General features: G+C 56.8%; 2 protein-coding genes across 8 annotated transcripts in view; one reads left to right on the top strand and one right to left on the bottom strand.

The window, feature by feature from the left end:
* CRMP1 (collapsin response mediator protein 1) overlaps positions 1–7655 on the top strand; it is a 69019-nt gene extending 61364 nt beyond the window's left edge. For all 4 annotated transcript variants that reach the window (XM_045528365.1, XM_045528367.1, XM_045528366.1 and 1 more), the window contains 3 exons: positions 897–1076; positions 3728–3893; positions 6591–7655. In XM_045528365.1, coding sequence (XP_045384321.1) covers positions 897–1076; positions 3728–3893; positions 6591–6682 — 438 coding nt within the window. In that variant the 3' untranslated portion in view covers positions 6683–7655. The remainder of the gene's footprint in view (positions 1–896; positions 1077–3727; positions 3894–6590) is intronic.
* A 6499-nt stretch (positions 7656–14154) lies between these two features.
* EVC (EvC ciliary complex subunit 1) overlaps positions 14155–18156 on the bottom strand; it is a 71572-nt gene continuing 67570 nt past the window's right edge. Inside the window, exons 19-21 of one of the 4 annotated variants that reach the window (XM_045528357.1) lie at positions 17078–17171; positions 16261–16405; positions 14155–15707 (exon numbers count right to left, since the gene is read on the bottom strand). In XM_045528357.1, the coding sequence (XP_045384313.1) occupies positions 15623–15707; positions 16261–16405; positions 17078–17171 (324 nt within the window). In that variant the 3' untranslated portion in view covers positions 14155–15622. The remainder of the gene's footprint in view (positions 15708–16260; positions 16406–17077; positions 17172–18156) is intronic. The other 3 variants (XM_045528358.1, XM_045528359.1, XM_045528361.1) reach the window with 3 other exon arrangements.

Raw genomic sequence — 18156 nt, 5'->3', positions numbered from 1 at the left:
GAGTGAGTGCCGTGGCATCAGCCTAGCTCACAGCAACCTCAAACTCCTGGGCTTAAGCAATCCTCCTGCCTCAGCCTCCCGAGTAGCTGGGACTACAGGCATGCGCCACCATGCCCGGCTAATTTTTTCTATATATATATTTTAGTTGGCTAGATAATTTCTTTCTATTTTTAGTAGAGACGGGATCTCGCTCTTGCTGAGACTGGTCTCGAACTCCTGACCTCAAGCAATCCACCCGCCTCAGCCTCCCAGAGTGCTAGGATTACAGGCGTGAGCCACTGCTCCCGGCCCACACTTACCTTTTTATCGAACAGCTTGTGTACCATTTTATTTCTTTCAATCTGGTATATGACCCACTTTTTAAATAATAAAAAGCAATTGGCTAGTGGTAGTTAAAAACAGGGCCAAGTATTCACTTTAGGTATAATGAAAGGAATGTGTGTTTTAAAGGAAATGTCCTTTTGTCTTTCAAATTAAAAAAAGAAACAAATGACATTACCTAACTTGGCAATATGCAACAAGTGCCTTAAGAAAGCTTATATCCCTTGAGCCAGTAATTTGATTTTAGCAAACTATCCTAAAGACAGGATATTTTATTTAAAAAGACACAAAATGTCCGGTATAGTCAGAGTAGCCACATTGCATCACCCCAGGGGACCCCTTTTCACATTCGTGATGGCCCAGAACAGCATTAATTTGATTATATAAAGCCACCGGCAACCTAAGTGCCCAGCAGTGAGGTGTTGCTCACGCGCACCGTGGAGCATATGGTGGAATGGTACACACTCCTGAGAGAGGTATTTCCCCCAAATGCTGTGAAATGATGTTAGGCAAAATCACTGTTGTGAATGATCTTGGGACGCGGCGAAAGTGACGCTGGTGTTCTGGCCGAGCAGGCGGTCGAGTACAACATCTTCGAGGGCATGGAGTGCCACGGCTCCCCGCTGGTGGTCATCAGCCAGGGCAAGATCGTCTTCGAAGACGGAACCGTGAACGTCAGCAAGGGCGTGGGCCGCTTCATCCCGCGGAAGCCCTTCCCCGAACACCTCTACCAGCGCGTCAAAATCAGGAATAAGGTGAGCGGGTTCGGGACGACGGGCCCAGCTGACGCCCTTTCTCGGGGAGTCAGGGCCTGACATGTGCGGAGCTCATAAATGTCACACCTGGGAGCCTCCCTTTCCTTACCTGCTAAGCGGGCAGTGACACTGTCCTGTGCCCTGCCTCAGGAGGACAGTGAGCATCAGACGCGGCCAGGCAGGGTCTAGGGCTTTGCAAACTGTAAGGGGTTGTGCACCAGAGGGGAAGGGAGGGTCGTGGGAGGGAGCCATTCTGCAGCACCCTAGGGAGTCCCCCACCCCCATCAGAGGTGTCAAGATCCTATTTCGCAGGTCAGAACCCTAATGCTCAGAGCCGTGAAGGGCTTAATCAGAGTCATAGAGCTCGGAGACCCCCAGGCCCGCCTTGTAATGGGGACAGATAACCCCTGGCGTCCTTGAGGGACGGCTCCCTTCAGAGCTGCCTCTCCGCCACCTATCTTTCCCTCCTGTCCTGGAAGGGTCTTAGCACTGGGCCCAGGAGATCTGTCCGGCAGGGGCAGGGTCCGTCCCGTCTCTAGTGCAACTCAGAGGAGGGAACTTCCTCACAGCTGAGATGAACGCCCACGTATGGCCGGGACCTTCCTGGCACCACGGCAGCCTGCTTCCCACATGGGACAGCTGATGCTGTTGGCCAGAAAGACCAGCTGCGTGTGTGTGCATGTGTGTGTGTGTATGTGTGCACATGGGCATGTGTGTGCACGAGCATGTGTTGTGTATGTGTGCAGTGTGTACATGAGCATGTGTGTGTGTGTGGTCCCGCTCTTCTTGTGCTTCATGAATGGCACCACCACCAATTTAGATGGCAAAGTCCAGAGACCTGGCATTCCCAGACTCCCGGTGCCCCCGGGATGCCCTGCGTCTGTGTGCTGCAGTCCCTCTGCAGCTCCCAGAAGGTACAGTGCCCAGGTCAGGGACACCAAGGGCACGGAAGCTGTGCGTCAGACGGGGACGTGGTGGACGTGGAGCAGAAGCAAGTCAGGTCTGATAAGTGGCCAGGTACAGCTGAGGGCTGCTTGGGGACAGGGAACTCACGTACACCCCTAAGGGGACACCCACTCAAGAGGCAGAAACACTCCTTGGCTGGCTCCATTCCCTCTACGGTGGTCTGACTTGAGGCCTGTGGCTAAAAGTCAGCTTTCATGACAGCAGGTGCCTGACCGCAAATGCCAAGACATCAGTTTGCAGGAGACAGAGGGCCAGGGGTCCTGGGGCCCGAGACTCCTCCCTCACGCCTGTGGGCAGAGGCCAAGCCCCCTGCCAGGCGAGGGAAGGACCTGCACAGGGAGTGGGGGTGGGGGTGGCAATGAAAGGGCATTGCCCAGGAAGCAGAGCGGGAGGTGCAGAGAGGAGGGGCTTGGAGTGTAGCAAGGGCCCAGGTAGTCATGGAACAGGGCTTCAGGGCCACAGGGAGGCCGGTCAACAGCATGTGCAGGTGCTGGGTCTTTGAGCTTGGTGCTAAAATGAGCCTACCTACTATAGAGAGGAAGGAGCCCAGGGTGGGGTCGGGGTGCTGTCACCTGCTATAGAGGAGGGGGGAGCTGGGGCTGGGGTCAGGGTGCTGTCATTGTTCCATGGTGGGACCCTGTGCAGGTCCCTGGACACATGCTGTTCTTCAAGCCTGGAGCAGATGTCCTTCTGCCCATGACCATCCTGTGACCACTTGGCTGCTGTTGGCAGTTTCCAGCAGGCTGACCGCCTCCCACCTGGAACCTCTGCATCCAGGTTTCTGTTTTGCCCAGGCAACCCCCTCCCCATGGGGTTGAGTCCCTGGACCCAGGCCCTCCTTCCCGTCCTCCTGCTAATCAGCTAAGGTGTGCTCCCTTACTGTCCCTGAGCCTTACTGCCCACAGACCTGGCCCACTTGTTACCCCTCTCTGTACCGGGTTTTCTCCCTCCCTGTCTCACCTCCCCAGTCCTCCCTCCTTTCTGGAATCATTTTCCCAACAAGCTGCCTGCCCCCAAATCCAGGTCTCCCTGTGGCCTTCTGCAAGAACGTAGGTGAAAACAGGCTGCCAGTCTGGGATTCAGAGGTCCTTTTGGGGGGTATGCAGTAGTGTCAGGGAAAGTGATTTCTTCTTGGAGATGAATTTGGGGGCCTCTTCTGTATGTGTGTGTGTGTGTGTGTGTGTGTGTGTGTGTGTGTGAGCATATACGTGTGGGGGGTAGGGAGTATATGTGTGCATATCTGTGCAAGTGTGTATACGTGGGTGTGTATATTTGTGTCTATATGTATGTATGCCCATAAGTGTGAATATGTATGTATAATGCATGTATGCTTGTGTGTGTATGCTGGTGTGTACATGTGAGTGCACATGTATGCATGTATTAATGTGTTTGCATGTGAATGCATGTGTGGTGTGTGCATGCATGCGTGTGGATGCATGTGTGATGTGGGTGCATGTGTGTATGTGGGGGTGCATGTCTAAGTGTATGTGCACGTGATATGTGCATGGTATGTGGGGGGCATGCATGCATGTGTGTGAGGGGTGTGTGCCCGTGTGCATACATACATACATGCATATCCAAGGTGACCCCAGGTTTCTCTCTCACCCTCCGGGCTGTGCCCCATCTGGACAGAAAGACACACATGCACGTTGTCCATCAGGCACCCTTTCCTTCCCTCTGTTCAGGTTTCCGGATGGCAAGGGGTTTCCAGGGGCATGTATGATGGTCCCGTGTACGAGGTGCCAGCTACACCCAAATATGCAACTCCCGCTCCTTCAGCCAAATCTTCGCCTTCCAAACACCAGCCCCCGCCCATCAGGAACCTCCACCAGTCCAACTTCAGCTTATCAGGTAGGAGCTGCCGCAGGCCCTGTGCCAGAGGGTGTGGGCCACTCTCCTCCTGGGCGGGTGAGTGGTCTGGGGCTGTCACCAAGTCAGGAGGGCGGGGTCCATGTCGGGGAGCAACAGGTGATACTGACCTTGGGCCTCACACTGGCCCTGTGCTACTCTGCACCCTGGGGACAGTTTCACTGTCTTACGGTGACTGGTGACAGTGGTGGGGAGGACCCCGAGATGGCAGCAGCTGCCACTTGCTGGGTGTGTGCTCAGGCTGTGCAACCACGGCAGGTCACCAGGCAAATTCACAGCCCATGAAAGCGTTCATCCTGCCAGCTCTGTGTGTACAGTGGTTTTATCCCTATTTTTTTAAAAGAGGAAACAGGCCCCCAGAAAATCCGAATACCAGGACTTGGTGCTCAGCAAATGTGTGTCAGCAAAATCGCATGTTGACGCGACCCGGCAGACTCACCCGAGGCCCCCAGGCAGGCGCCTGCGGCTTCACCCGTGGCCCAGTCGGAGGCAGGGACGCGCACGGCGGCAGCCCGGCCTGGCCTTTGTGGGGCAGGACATTGCAGGTGCCGGCTACACCGGGCTGGGTGCTAGGAGTGCGGTGAGGACTAAGACATGGGCGGGCAGCTCTCCGTCCAGCCTGGAATCAGCCAGCTTTTATAAAACGGCCAGATAGCAAATTCTTTAGGCTTTGTGAGCCGAGAGGCAAAATCCAGGGTATTTTGTGAAGTAGCCATTTAGTATGCAACGGTTTAAAAATGTAAAAACTATTCTCAGGTTATGGACTGTTCGAAAACAGATGACGGGCTGACTTTGGTCAAAGAACCATAGTTTGCCAACTCCTGGTCGGAAAAGGTGGTACACTTAACAAGAGAGTGGAAGGGGCAGAGAGAGCCAGAGGGTCAAATATCAACTTAAATTGTGGGGGTGGGGAGCCCATCACCCATGCGGGCGTGGTGACTCGGTGCTTATGCAAAAGGCCATGAACCCGCCCACCTGCCTTTCCATGAGCCTTTCCTGGAGCAGGTTCCAGTGTTTAAAGGAAGCTAATATGTTTGCACAAAATGGACCCTAACTGCAACTCGAGAATCTCATCTGGTGCTCAGTCAACAGAACAGGGATTGGTGTCGATGCTGGGAAAAGCTGTGTGGGGCAACACAAGCTCTCGAGGAGGCTGCACACGGGCCCTCGCTTCTCCAGTCACGCAGCGAAACGCTGCACACTTGCAATTAAACATGGACAGCGGGTCCCTCCTTGTTATCCTAGAACAAGAACAACAGGAAAATGAAAAGCCTGTTAGCGCCCCTGCTCCGCCGCACCCCCCCCCCCCCACGTTCTCCTGGTTTCCCTCTCGGTCGTCTCCGCAGCCCACGGCGCGGCCCTGGCCAGCCTCGAGGCCGCTCGACAGGTGTTTTCATTTGCTGCCAGCAGCACAGGCCTTCAGTGTCAGCAACCTCTTCTCAGATGCCCCTTTAACTACCTGCATGACGCTGCACTGCGTAGACAGAGCATGATCTAGTGTCCCTTTGTTCTACAGGTATTTTCAAAGTGCAGACATGTAACCAGCAAGGTACAAATGGTCACGAGGGAGAAAGGTATTAAGTGCCAGGCCTGATTCCTGATTCCTGGGCCTTTAGGAGGTTCCTGAGTTGCTGGGAAGACAAATTGTCTACAAGTGAGACCAGGGGAGAAAAGCAGTCAGTGCCCCGAACCACACCCTCGGTGGGGCATGCAGATTATACGATGTCAGAGTCAGCAGGGGCTCATCTAGTCTGCTGCTCTCATTTCTCAGAAAAGGAAATGAGGCCAAAGGGTAGGGGTGTCTTATCCCAAATTGCCCAAGTGCAAGGCATGGTTTGTGCTAAAACCTGAGTCTCTACCTTCAGCATTATCCACCCTTCACTGTTCACTCATTTAACAAATCTTTGTTGAGTGCCAGGCACTGGCCTTGCTGCTGGACTTTTAAACCTTTCAAAACTGCAAGAGAATACATAAGATTAGAACGAATGGTCGGCTTTGAAGATTTAAAACAAAAGTTGTTGCCCCCTCCCCACTCCACACTCTTCTGCCCACTTCCAGGGGGGCGATCCGGCCTTGAGTTGCTGACACGCACATGTGCACACTCATTCACACACACCATGCACGGAATTCCTGTGGCGCGTGGGACACTGCGCGTGAGAACACGGGCTTTGTGACAAACCACTTTGGGCTTGAATTCTGGCTTTGCCCCCAACAGCTATGTCCCCCAAGACACCTGACCTGAGCCTTAAATTCCTCGTCTATAAATTAGGGATAAAAACACCCCTTTTGTGGTAGTGCTGTGTGCTCTAAATGCAATAACAGATGTCAAAGCACCAAATCTGTGTCTGCACACAGTAGGCACTCAGTGTTTGCCCCCCTGTCTCGGGAACGGCAGATTCTGTTGGGGAATTTCACAAGGAAGAGCATAAGGTGGTCGGGGTGTGGCAGGGTGGCCCCCGGGCCTGACGGGCACAGAGGAGAGCGGTGGACTCTGCGGAGGTCCGGGGGCTCCCAGAGGTGGTCCTGGCTGAGTCCTGGCCCAGTGGGCACACGGGGGGCATTCCGAGACGGGCACATCCTCCCAGGCAGCCCGACAGCGCGCACGGCCTTCAGGAGCAGCCGCAGGCACAGACATGAACAGATCTCGCCCAGAAACGACCGGCCCTCTGTCTCTTTCAGGTGCCCAGATAGATGACAACAACCCCAGGCGTACCGGCCACCGCATCGTGGCGCCCCCCGGTGGCCGCTCCAACATCACCAGCCTGGGATGAAGGCAGATGCGCGATGAGCTGGAGTGAAGGATTCTGGGAATAACGTCCGTTCCTTTCCTGTCAGTGTTTTTGAAACCCCCAGTTTTAGTTGGTACTGGTGGCGGGAGGGGGAAACTGAATGATGTTCTTTCCTTTTCTGGTTTAGGAAGAAGTGGTACTAGTGTGGTGTGTTTGCTTGGAAATTCCTTGCCCACAGTCGCGTGTGCGCGCTGAGTTCGCCTCGGAGCATGGTGTTTTCATTTCCCTTTCTAGTGAACCACAGTTTTAGCATCGTCTTGTTCTGTCCCTTCCACTTCTAACTCCACTGGCTCCGTGACTCTCTGCGTGGCGGTTCCTTCGCACCCTTGTAGCTGTTCTAGGATAGTCGATGCATGTTCCTAAATTACGTATGTGAGTCTGTGAGTGCGTCTGAGGGGACATTGCCAAGGACTGACGGAGACACGATGCCAAGACCTTAAGCCTTCAGGGGCAATTCCAAAACTCCTGCATCAAAGATGTTTACTCATCGCTCCCCCACAAGTCTGCACTAGAAAGAAGCCAGCCCCGCCCCGCCCCACTGAGGCCTCCCGTGAGTTCTCGGGATGGCAGGGGACGCCCTCCACCGGGCTGCAGAGAAGTATCAGCCACCTCCTGTGTCAGACACCCTGGTCTCTGTGGCACTTGTGACTCGCCATGCTGTCTTTCTGGTCTGTGTGTGCTTTTCCAGCCAGCTCTGGGCGTCAGGCCAGCTGGGTTCACACTAAGAAAGGGGTCTCCCCGTCCCCACCCAGGGCTGACCACGGTGGGGCGACAGCTGCTCCTGGGTTGCCTGAGTCCTGGTCCCTCTGAGGCGGTTGACGGGGCAGTCATATTTTTAAGGTTTTGTACAAAGTTTTCCTTTGTAATCACCCCCATTTTTACTTAACAACCAACCTGTTGTGGCTCTGATTTCTGAATTCAAAGCTTGTGAAAAAATAAAGAGAATAAACTGCCCGCAGACCTGACTGGGTGTTTTCATTTCAGTGGTGGTGTCTGGGTTGGGGCAGGTGCTTGGCTGTCCCCCAGCGTGATAACAAATGACAGTGGCTGCTCCCTGAGGACCTCCTCTTGGCAGACCCTGGAGGGAGTGGGGAGGGGAGGAGGAGAGAGCCGGCCCGTGAGCCCGGGACGTCTGCAGGGTGAGGCCCAGACCCTGAGAGCCATGAGGGGAAGAAGGAAGATGGCTGGCGGACGGGCTCCTGAGAAACGGGTTGGAACCCGGTGTCCATGCCTGCGGTTCAGCCTTGCCTTGGCTCTTTCTCCGTGTGTTGTCTAGTCGCCCACGCTTCACATTCCTTCCCTCCAGTCCCAGGAGCCAGATAGACATTAAAGGAGGATTGAAAAGTCAGGCCAAGTTGCTTGCTTCCATTAGCCATTAGTAGTAGCAGTGATGATGATGATGGTGTTGATGATACAGGCTGATATCTGCATACCACTTGGTATATGCCAGGTGCTCTACGAGCTAGGGACTGCTATTAACCCCACTTTACAGATGAGGAAACTGAGTCACAGAGAGGTCAATCTTGTCTAAGATCACACAGGAAGTGGCAGAACCAGTCTTTGAAGCCCAGACCCAGGCAGTTTGCCTCGAAGTCCAGAGACCCTCGCTCCTGGCAATGAGCTGTTGTCATTTGAGGCAGATGGCTTTGGGTGGTCTGGTCCTACATCTCCTAAAAGTTTTAGTGTGTTCCCCTCCTCTGCCCTGCAGCCTGGCAAGGACACCTTGGTTAAGGTCCAGAGATGTGCTGGCTGAGAGACAGTTACAGACGTCCTCGAAACACAGCTAAATACTGAGAAAGATCCAGAATGGATGGGAAGGATTTTTGATGTTCAGCCTTGGCCCATTTGGACTGCTAAAGGGCAGCACAGGAAACTTCTGGAAGAGTAAGGTACGCCCCTTGCTCTCTGCCTCCCCACCTGAGTCCCGTCAGGGTGAAGTGGAGGCAGGGCAGCTCCGGCGTGCTCTCTCAGTCCGACGGGACCTTTGCCCGACTCCCAGGCCACAGCCCGCATCATCTGGAGCCCACGTCCACCTTCAGGTGCCCCAGGACCTCTGAGAGGCATAGTCAGAGGGGACGGGGTCCTGGCCGGACAGACACATCTTAGCTCCTGGAGGCCAGGCTGCAACCTTCCTTTTAAGGCACGTGTTTTTCTTCCATCTCTTGAGATCTTGGGAGGAGGGAGCTTTTCCCAGAAAGCTTTAGGGGGAGGCTATTCATTCTCTCACCCATTCACCGGTATCCTTGGTCACCCCTAGCCACGGAACATGACATACGGCTCCAGGGATTAGGATGTGGACACAGTGGTGGGGGCATTATTCTCCCTACCACAGTAGGGAGAATAGTCTCTAAGTTTTCTCCTAGAAGTTTTGTCTTTCGCGCTTAGCTCTGTGAGCCATCTCACAGTGATCTTTATGCACAAGGCAAGGCGGGGCTGAAGGCTCTTTTCCCACGTGACATCCAGTTGCCACAGCACCATTTGTGCGAAGACCACCCTTTCCCCCAGCAAGTTGCAGCGGGGAGCCTGTGTTGCAAACCAGGTGATCGTAAACACGCCGGCCTCCCGTGCAGTGGTCCGAGGGTGTGCTGCTAAATAAACGCTGAATACTGGCTTGAGGGTAGGTAGGTTATAAAGCTCTGGTTTGTAGTGTCTGCTAATTCCTATGGACCCCACTTCTGGTACCAATTTTCTGTCTTAGTCCATTTGGCAGTGCTATAACTGAATGCCTGAGACTGGGCAACTTGTAAAGAAAAGAATGTATTTCTTACAGTTATGGAGGCTCAGTCCAAGATTGAGGACGTGCACCTGGCAAGAGCTTTCCTGCTGGTGGGGACTCCGCAGAGTCCCGAGGTGGCACAGGCCATCTCACGGTGTGGGGGCTGAGTGTGCTAGCTCAGGTCTCTCTTCATCTTCTTAAAAAGCCAGCAGTCCCTCTCCCATGATAACCCATTCATCCATTAACCCGTTCATCCATGAAAAGATTACTCACGAAGGCAGCGGACCCAATTGCTTCTAAAGGACCCACCTTCCAATACTCCCACACTGGACATCAAGCTGATCTCAGCCAGCTGCAAGCTACCAACATGAAGTCAGAGAGCATGGAGTCCACGCAACGTAACGGTTGTGTCTGATGTCCCAGGAAGGGCTGGCTCTGGCCCCACTGCATCACTTCGTTCCTCTCGGCACCAGACTGCATACTGACTCTTACCAAGTGAGACATAATGGGCAAGACCTTTGCATACACTTTTCTCCCATCCCTGTAAAGCCCAAACCATTTTCAGATGCCACCTGCACTTCCATGACATGTTCTGGACCACAGAGTTGGTTTGGCCACCTTGGACATAGTGCACGAGAGGGTCCCTGCCCTTAGCCTGCTGCCAACTCTCTAACGCACAGCTGAGCCCTCTGCTGCAGAAGTGCACAGGGACCCTCTCTGTTCTCTTTCCAGCACAGAAAGCATGGGCTTGGTGATGCACATTTACGGTGTCATCTGCCTAAAGTTTCTTTCCAGTCAAATTATGGAGTGAAAGGGTACAAAAACAGGATTCCTAAACAAAGGGACTCCTAGCAAACTGAAGTTTCTGTTTTCCACTTGGTGCAGACCTGCAGAGGTCCTGCAGGAGGGTACTGGGGCCTGGGCCCACCTGGCTCCGGAGCAAAGCTCTCACTCACGGTGGCCCCGTTCCCAGGAGGAAAATCACGGCATGGCTGTGCCAGGTCTCCAGGGCCCACTGGGGATTTTCTGGGAATTCCATCAAAACCCTCAGGCAGCCTATTCATTGTTCGCGGTTGTGGACTGCAAAGTCTTTCCCTACCAGGGAGCAGTGAAATTCCAGTGTGTAGCTGGGGATCCTGCTGATGCCTGGCTTGTGGAGGGGCAGGCAGTTTGCAGTGACCAGAGCCCCCAACCCTGGAGCAGGAAGGCCACTGTAACCTCCACCTGCCTTTGTCCAGGCTACCGTATTTGGAGGTCAGCACGATGCCCTCGACCTCCATGGTTCCCGTTTCCCAGCAAACAGGGGCGCTCCGCTTCCCAGCATTCACCTGCCCTCTCGAGCCGTCATTCTCCCAGCTTAACGTGGGAGTGTAGCCAAGTGGGCGAGAGCCCAGCGCAGGGGATCCCTCCTGAGGCCCCCGCTCTCCCCGCAACTCGCCTGCCTCTGCTCACCTCTGGGAGGGAGGCAGCGCGTGGCCGCCAGAGAGCGAGGACACTGGCCGGGCCAGGGCTCTGGAACCACCTGGGCCCAGAGTTCGTAGGAGGCCGAAGGGCTGCAGGCCCGGGGCCCGGTGCCTTGGCTCAGGTCCTCTGAGGCTCGGTCACCAGGCAGGGCTGGACGTGAGCAAGACACGTGCTGGGGGAAATGCCTGTGGGCGAGGCGGGGAGGGCGCGGGGGCTGAGACAGCGGGCAGGTTGGATGCAGACCTGAGTGCCAGGCAGGAGGGCGGCGGCCGGCCTGCGATGCCTCAGGACGGTTTCAGCAGGGTGGGCACAGGGCCCCGTCCTTCAGCAGAGCCCCGTCCCGCAGGCGCAGGCCTGCTCGCGATCCTGCCCCTCGGCGGCTGAGCCGGGCAGGGGACCCACCTCCACGCCAACGCAGGGAAGGGCCCGGAGCGCAGCAGCTGGGGAGGCCGGTCATCTTCGCTCCTTGCCGCCGGGGACCTGAGAGGTGCTTGTTGTGGCCACGATATTCAGAAGAAGGTGGGCAAGCGGCCGACCACAGACAAAGTACAGCCACCAGATCACAGGCCACTGGGGAGGGTGGGAGCTGCATCGGGATGGGGACACACCCCACAGCAGGGTCCCAGTGGGGAGAAATGGATTCCCGGGTCTCCTGCCCAAGCTGCTAACTCGGGATTTCTGAGAGGCCTGAGAGTGTTTTTAATGTGCGCCTGCGGAATTCTGAATGCAGCCCACTCTCTAGACCCCAGGAGGAAGAGTATTACACAGCCTCCCGCCTCCCCCCCGCGTGACGGTGACCGCCTGTCACATGCCGGATGTCACTTGGCTGGCCGGGGGCAGTGCGATGGGCGTGCGTCCCAGGCGAAAGTCCGACACTAATCAGATTGTCACCCCACTGCACACTGCCAAGTGGCCTCGAGGGCAGAATAGAGAATGCTGCGTCCCACCATGCCTGTCTCCACAGAGGCGGGGTGTCCACTCTCTGGGGGAGAAGTGTGGGGTCCCCTGGCACCCCTCTCTCTCATTTTTCTCCAGGGAGGGGGCGGTCTGGGAAGAAGGAGCCCTCTCCCTTCCCCGAGGAGAAGGCTGGCCTCAGGAAACACTTCGCCTCCGAGGCTGTGCTGGCAACCAGAGAACAATACCCAAAGTACGTGCGCGGCCGCGCCGGCCCCTCTGAGCCCCTCCTGTCTCTCGGCCCCCGGCCCTCCTGAGGCACAGGAGGGGGCTGTTCTCCGAAGCTCCTGTACCCATCTGGAAACCAGACCCCCAGAGAGGAACACAGTTGCCTTCCATCCCTTCCCTGCAATTCCACTAAGCAGAGATTGAAACTCACATCACAGGGGGAGGTTGAACACGAGACACCACGTGGGGTCCAGGTGAACTTCATCCCAAAGCGCTGGGAAGGTTCAGTTTCCAGAGTGCCATTCCCCTCCTGGCCGGCTCAGCCGCTGCCCATCAGAACCGCCTCACCGCCCCCCCCGCCGCCCGAGGAAGAAGGCCCAGGAGCATGGGGACCTCGTTTGTGGGTCGTCACACCCGGCTCCCCCGTGCTATGCATGTTAAGTGAACTTTATGCCTTTTTCTGCTCTTGATCTGCCTTTTGCGAGTTCATTTCCAGGGGTCCTTCAGAGGGGGCGTCTGCCCTGCACCCCGCAGCTGCCTCGCCGTGAGCTCAGCAGAGCTGGGGCTCCCGTGCAGGCCCCGCAAGGCCCCGGGGTGTGCTTGGCCACCGCTGTTCACCAGGACGGTTCTGCACGGTGCGCGACACTGTGTCAGGGGTCCTAGCTGCAATCAGTTACGACCACTGTTCCCTTTTCCTCTGATGTCCCTGCGGAGCAGGTGACACGGGAGGCCTGGGGTGTTTGGGGGGCCTGGGTGAGGGTTAGTTGAGCTGGGCTTTGCGGGCTATGTTTCTGTGGGTCCCACTGTACCCGCCTATGCATGGTTCTGGCTTGGACGAGAAATAAAGGAGTGTTTCGCATCCCCGCAGCCCAGCCCGCCCGTCCCTGCAGCAAAGCACGCAGCACTGCGTCTAAGGGGCCGGGCAGGGGGCCTTTCTGAAGATGCGAGTCCCGAGTCAGTGTGGAGGGCGGCTCGGAGCCGACAGGCCAGAGGGCTGGGGGTGCAGGGGTGCACATCACAGGCAAGGACCCGAGGCGGGCAGGACGTGAAGGACACAGGCCGGGTGCAGAGTAAAGGGACGGGGCACCAGCCGGGCTGGGGGTGAGCTCAGGCCAGGCCCCGCTGGGCCTCCCGGTTCATGGAAGAGTTTGCCTTCTCACCTCAGAGCCAGGGAATGCTGCCCACAGCCATTGGTCACATCTGTGCTGGAGAAAACGAGATGAGCAGGTTGGCGGAGAGGGAGCAGACTGGGAGCAGAGATCAGTGTGTCCTGCCCAGGGCGTCGGAGGAATGAATGTTGGATAAGACGGGAGAGTCCTGAGGGAGTGCGGGGTCTCGAGCTCAGGTCGGAGGGTGCCATTTCCATAAAGGAATTTATTCCCTAATTAATCTCGCTGCATCATCTCTCGCGGCCCCTTCCAATTCCACCTCTGCCATCACCGTAACAGCCCATAATAAGAACCGGGGATGGTGACTGAAGCGGGGGAAGCTGTGTGAGATGTGTCCTGGGTCCCCGTTACTGATCTTCGTGGCTCAGGCCCTCTGTCCTTCAGGCCCTGATCAGCGCCAGGGTGTCCCCAAGCCTGTGCCTGGGTACACAGTTCAGCATCCAGTGTCTTCCCGATCACCACGGTTCACTTCGTCAGGGAGGCGACTGTACATGGAGTCTCCACTGCGCTCCTGCAGGGAGTGGCAGGCGTGGGTTGGGATGTGATGAACACACGCAGTCCACAGGCCTCAACACGGAGCTCTGTGCCTGGCGGCGAGGTTGGGACAGGGTCCCATAGCAGGTGACAAACTCCCCTGGGCCAAGGAAGCCACACCTGAAAGCAAAATGATGATCCCTGCAGCAGCCAGGGAGTCATGCTGCAGGCCTGTGGCGTGGGGAGCCACCAGGGGACCTCTCGGAGGGGCGGGGTTTGGGTCGGGCCCTGAGATCTTCAAATGGATGCTTCCAGAGATCTAGGGTCAGGGTGACGGGCGAATCCCCCTGCTGCCAGCAGGTCTGCGTTTATCAAACCGGGCGTCCCCATCACAGGAGCCACCTGCCCCAGAAGGCCTCTGCACAGAGCACCCGTGTGACAAAACACAGGCGATTTCCCCGCAAAGCGGGTTCTGAGACTAGCGCACCACGGAAGGAAGACGCAGCTACTTACAAGACTCCACAAACGAAACATTTTACTGAGCCACAAGAGGGCGCTGTTGGCCGACTTTGGAAATGGCACCTCCGCCCGTCAGGAAGGAAGGACGCCCTGCCCCGGTGGTGGGTTTCCGTCACTTTTTCCGGGAAGGAGCCACTCTTTCTCCACTGAAAGGGTCTAACTCAGGTTTTAAGAGATGAAAAATCACAAACGGCCCAGAAAAGCCGTGGGGCCCATTATGTTCTGGGAATTAGTGGACATATCAGCTGTCACATCCTGGATTGAGCAGGGCAGACTTTGACTCTGATCAGCAGGTGACGACCCCGAGGGACACTGGGCAATGGCTGGAGACATTTCTGGTTGTCATGACCGGTGGTGGCATGGGTGGAGGCCAGGGATGCTGCTAAATGTCCTGTGAAGCACAGGACAGGGCCTTCCCTCAGACAAAGAATTACCGCACCCAAAGCGTCCACAGTGCTGGAGTGGAGAATCCCTGATTTCAATGAAAAGAGTAATTTTCTCTCCGGGTGGGGAGGGCCTCTCCTGGCTGTGGTTTATGTGTGGCTGTCTGGAAGCTTCTGGATGTTCTCATCATCGGGAGGAGCAGGTGCCCCCAGGGACGTCACTCCTCCAGGGAGGAGCTGCTGCCCAGTCGAAGGACTCACCTCCACCGGGTGTCACCGCGGGCTGGGCAAGGGCTCCCTCCACGTCCTCTGAGTGCCTCCCAGAGACCACACTGCTGCGGAACCATCATGTATCTGTGCGTCCTCAGCCCCCAGGTGGGCCAGGACAGGCCTCCGGGCCAGGGAGTCCCTCGCCAGGGTCGTTGGGCCTGAGAACCAGACGCCCCCACGGTGACCAGGCCTCAGCTGCCAGCTACACCAACAGGCAGCAAAATACAAAGCCGAGAATTAGTCCCGAGGAGACGCTGCGGCCGCCAACGGCCAGGGGACATGGGAGGGAGAGGAGGGGGCGCTGGAGGGGGCAGCAACAAAGGCCCCAGATGAGAAGACACCAGCACCGCGGGAGACCCCCTGCCTGCTATTCGCGGAGAGGCTGGGGACAGAGGGCCCGGGGGCTGTAGTGGGACCACCTTACGCTCAGGGAAGGCAGGCTCGGTGGCATCAGGACCCAGGGCGGGGGCTGGGGTACGGGGACCAGGAGAGCCAAGGAAGGGGGAACCTCTGGGGAAGAGTGAGATCCGTGAGGACCTGAGCCGGTGCTCAAGGCCAAACGACATGCAGACCCGCAGACCCGCATCTCCGATGCCGGGCTCCCGCCGTTCTCAGGCCACGGGGCCTGCCGTGCCCATCGTGCCTTTCAGCATCCTGGCTCATCCCCGTCACGTCGGGCTGTGAGGCCGAGGGGGGACCCCACGCGCCCTCCCTCCTCGCGTCTCTCAGGCTGCGGGACAGGAGGCGGCATCCACAGCACACCCAGGGCCGGGGCTTCAGGTTCAGTCCCCGCACTGGTCTGAATCTACAGATTGATCCTTCTCTTGAGCATCTTCTTTGAGCTCTCACCGTCACCAATGTCGCTTTCCTGCTGACTCAGCCTTTTGCTGCTTAAAACAGGGAGGAAATGCGGCGGTCAGGACTCTGCTTCCTGCCTGCCCCATGCACAACTCGCCCAGCTGGATTAAACGAAAAGGCGTCTCTGGTGATCAGAACAGTTTTCACCATGACATGCATTGTTAAGAAAAAAAAACCCCAGTTTCTGTTGTTGGGTGGGGGACGATTCAGTGCCATGACTGAGGAGCCGTGGGACGGATCCACCCTATTGCAAATCCTGAAGCTATGTACCCAGTGGCCAGCCCTGGTGACAGAGGGCACTGTCCAGCTGTTCAGGCTGGACCCTGATGGGGCATGGAGGTAGGTCACAGCCTGCCTGGCCAAATGGGACCCCAACAGTGGCAGGGGCAGTCAGACCAGCACTTCCCGCGACAGCAGGGTCTGCTGATCTCAAACCACAACGCCGCATGGCTCGTGTCTCGGGCTTTCACAGCAAGGCCCCGAGAGGAGGGCGGGTTTCCTGCCCAGGAGTCAGGCACACGGTGGGTATGGTGGGTGCCCGCACGGTGCTCACCCACAGGCAAAAAGCTGGGGACCCCGTTGTACCTGAGCGATCCTGAGGTGTGGTCCCCGCAGGCAGGATCCTCATCATTGGGCACCCCGGGGTCGGCTCTCTCCCTGCACGGGGGCTTCTTCCTTGTGGTCCTCAGGGGCTTCTCTGAGAAGACAGATGATCCCAGGCATTCTGTGACTTTAGACAAATGACAACTTCTCTCGGCCTCACTGCAACCCGGCCTGACATTTCTGAGCACCCCCTGAGCACCGCCACTTGGGTGCTCAGTACCCTAGGCTATTACTCCCATTTCACTGATAGGGAAACTGAGGCCCCGAGAGCCAGCAGTGCTGATCGGAGCTAGAGCTGGGATTTAAACTCAGGTCTGCCGGGCTTGCACTGTGCTTCTGCTCCAGCCCACTGACTTTACGACTTAACAGAGCAGTAAGAAGCTGGAAACAGCCCCAGCACGGTGGCCTCTATTGCAACGGCCTTGTGTTCCTGCACCACCTTCACAGTCACTCTCCCCTCGCCCCGTCACAGCATCCTGGGACATCACTGGAGTTGTTGCTGGCAGGCGGGGAAGGAGAGCTTACCATCCCCACTTCACAGATGGGGAAACAGAGTCAGAGAAGAGACACAGCTGGGGAGCGGCAGACCCAGGAACCAGAATCATCAAATGACAGAGAGCAAGGGGCCTGTGGTGTGTCCTAACCGAGCCTGATCATTTACAGCCAAGGGCCGGAAAGCTCAGAGAGGTTAGGTGCCAAGCCTGAGGCCACACAGCTAGCTAATGGTGGAAGTGGGACTAGACCCACATTTCGCAGCCCCAGCCCCTCCTGCTCTGCCGCAGCGCCGTCTGGGACTCACCTGGCAGCCCGCGCTTACTGGGGAGCAGTTTGCTCTCAGCAAGGGGCACGCAGGCCAGGGCCACCAGCTCAGAGATGAAGTTCTGTTCGGCTTCCTGGGATGCAAACAGAGAGATCAGTGGGGCCTCCCCTGCCTTCCTCCGCCTCTCCAAGTCCCTCTCCGCAGAATGTGGCTGACACCCTTGAGGCTGGCAGGACCCTGCCGCCGCCGTGGAGGAGAATTTTCTAAGACGCCTCCCAGAGACTTAGGAGCAGGGAGGAGGCAGCTGGGGGAAGGGAGCTGCCGCTTGCCAGCTCCTGCCCGACAACTGTCGCCCTCATGCCTGCGACCCCGCTGTACAGGTGAGGGCACTGAGGAGAGACGGCCCCAGTGACCGGCCGTGGCAGTGGCAGCAGCAGAACAGGATCCAGCCCACTTCTGCCTGACTCCAGAGTCTGGGCTCTCACCTGCCAGAGTTCAACCAGGCAGACCTGTATCCCGTGACTTAACTGTGTGACCCTGGATGGCAACCTGACCTCTGCAAGCCTCAGTTTCCCCATCTGTAACTGAGACGATAACAGTGACCACCTCCTCAGGTGCTGGAGGATGACATTAGATGGTGTGTAAAGCTCTCAGCTCAGCAACCGTCTATAACAGACCCTCAATAAATAAGCATCAACAAACATTGCTGTCATTCTTTTTTTTTTTTTGAGACAGAGTCTTGCTCTGTAGCCCAGGCTAGAGTGCCGTGGTGTCATCACAGCTCACTGCAACCTCAAACTCCTGGGCTCAAGCGATCCTCCTGCCTCAGCCTCCCGAGTAGCTGCAACTACAGGCGTGCGCCACCATGCCTGGCTAATTTTCCTATTTTAGTAGAGACAGGGTCTTGCTCTTGCTCAGGTTGGTTTTGAACTCCTGAGCTCAAGCGATCCTCCCACCTGGCCTCCCAGAGTGCCAGGATTACAGGCATGAGCCACCGCATGGCCCATTGCTGTCATTCTTACTGTCACTGTTATTACTGCCTGGTGGGGACATGCCATTAAGTGCTTCCATTCTGGAATATTTAAGTGCTTTATATAAAGGCGGCCACTTTGCTTTAT

The sequence above is a fragment of the Lemur catta genome, chromosome 17, assembly GCF_020740605.2.
Source record: "Lemur catta isolate mLemCat1 chromosome 17, mLemCat1.pri, whole genome shotgun sequence".
NCBI lineage: Eukaryota > Metazoa > Chordata > Mammalia > Primates > Lemuridae > Lemur > Lemur catta.
The sequence above is the reverse complement of the archived record's forward strand: the minus strand, read 5'-3'. Positions and strand labels throughout refer to the sequence as shown.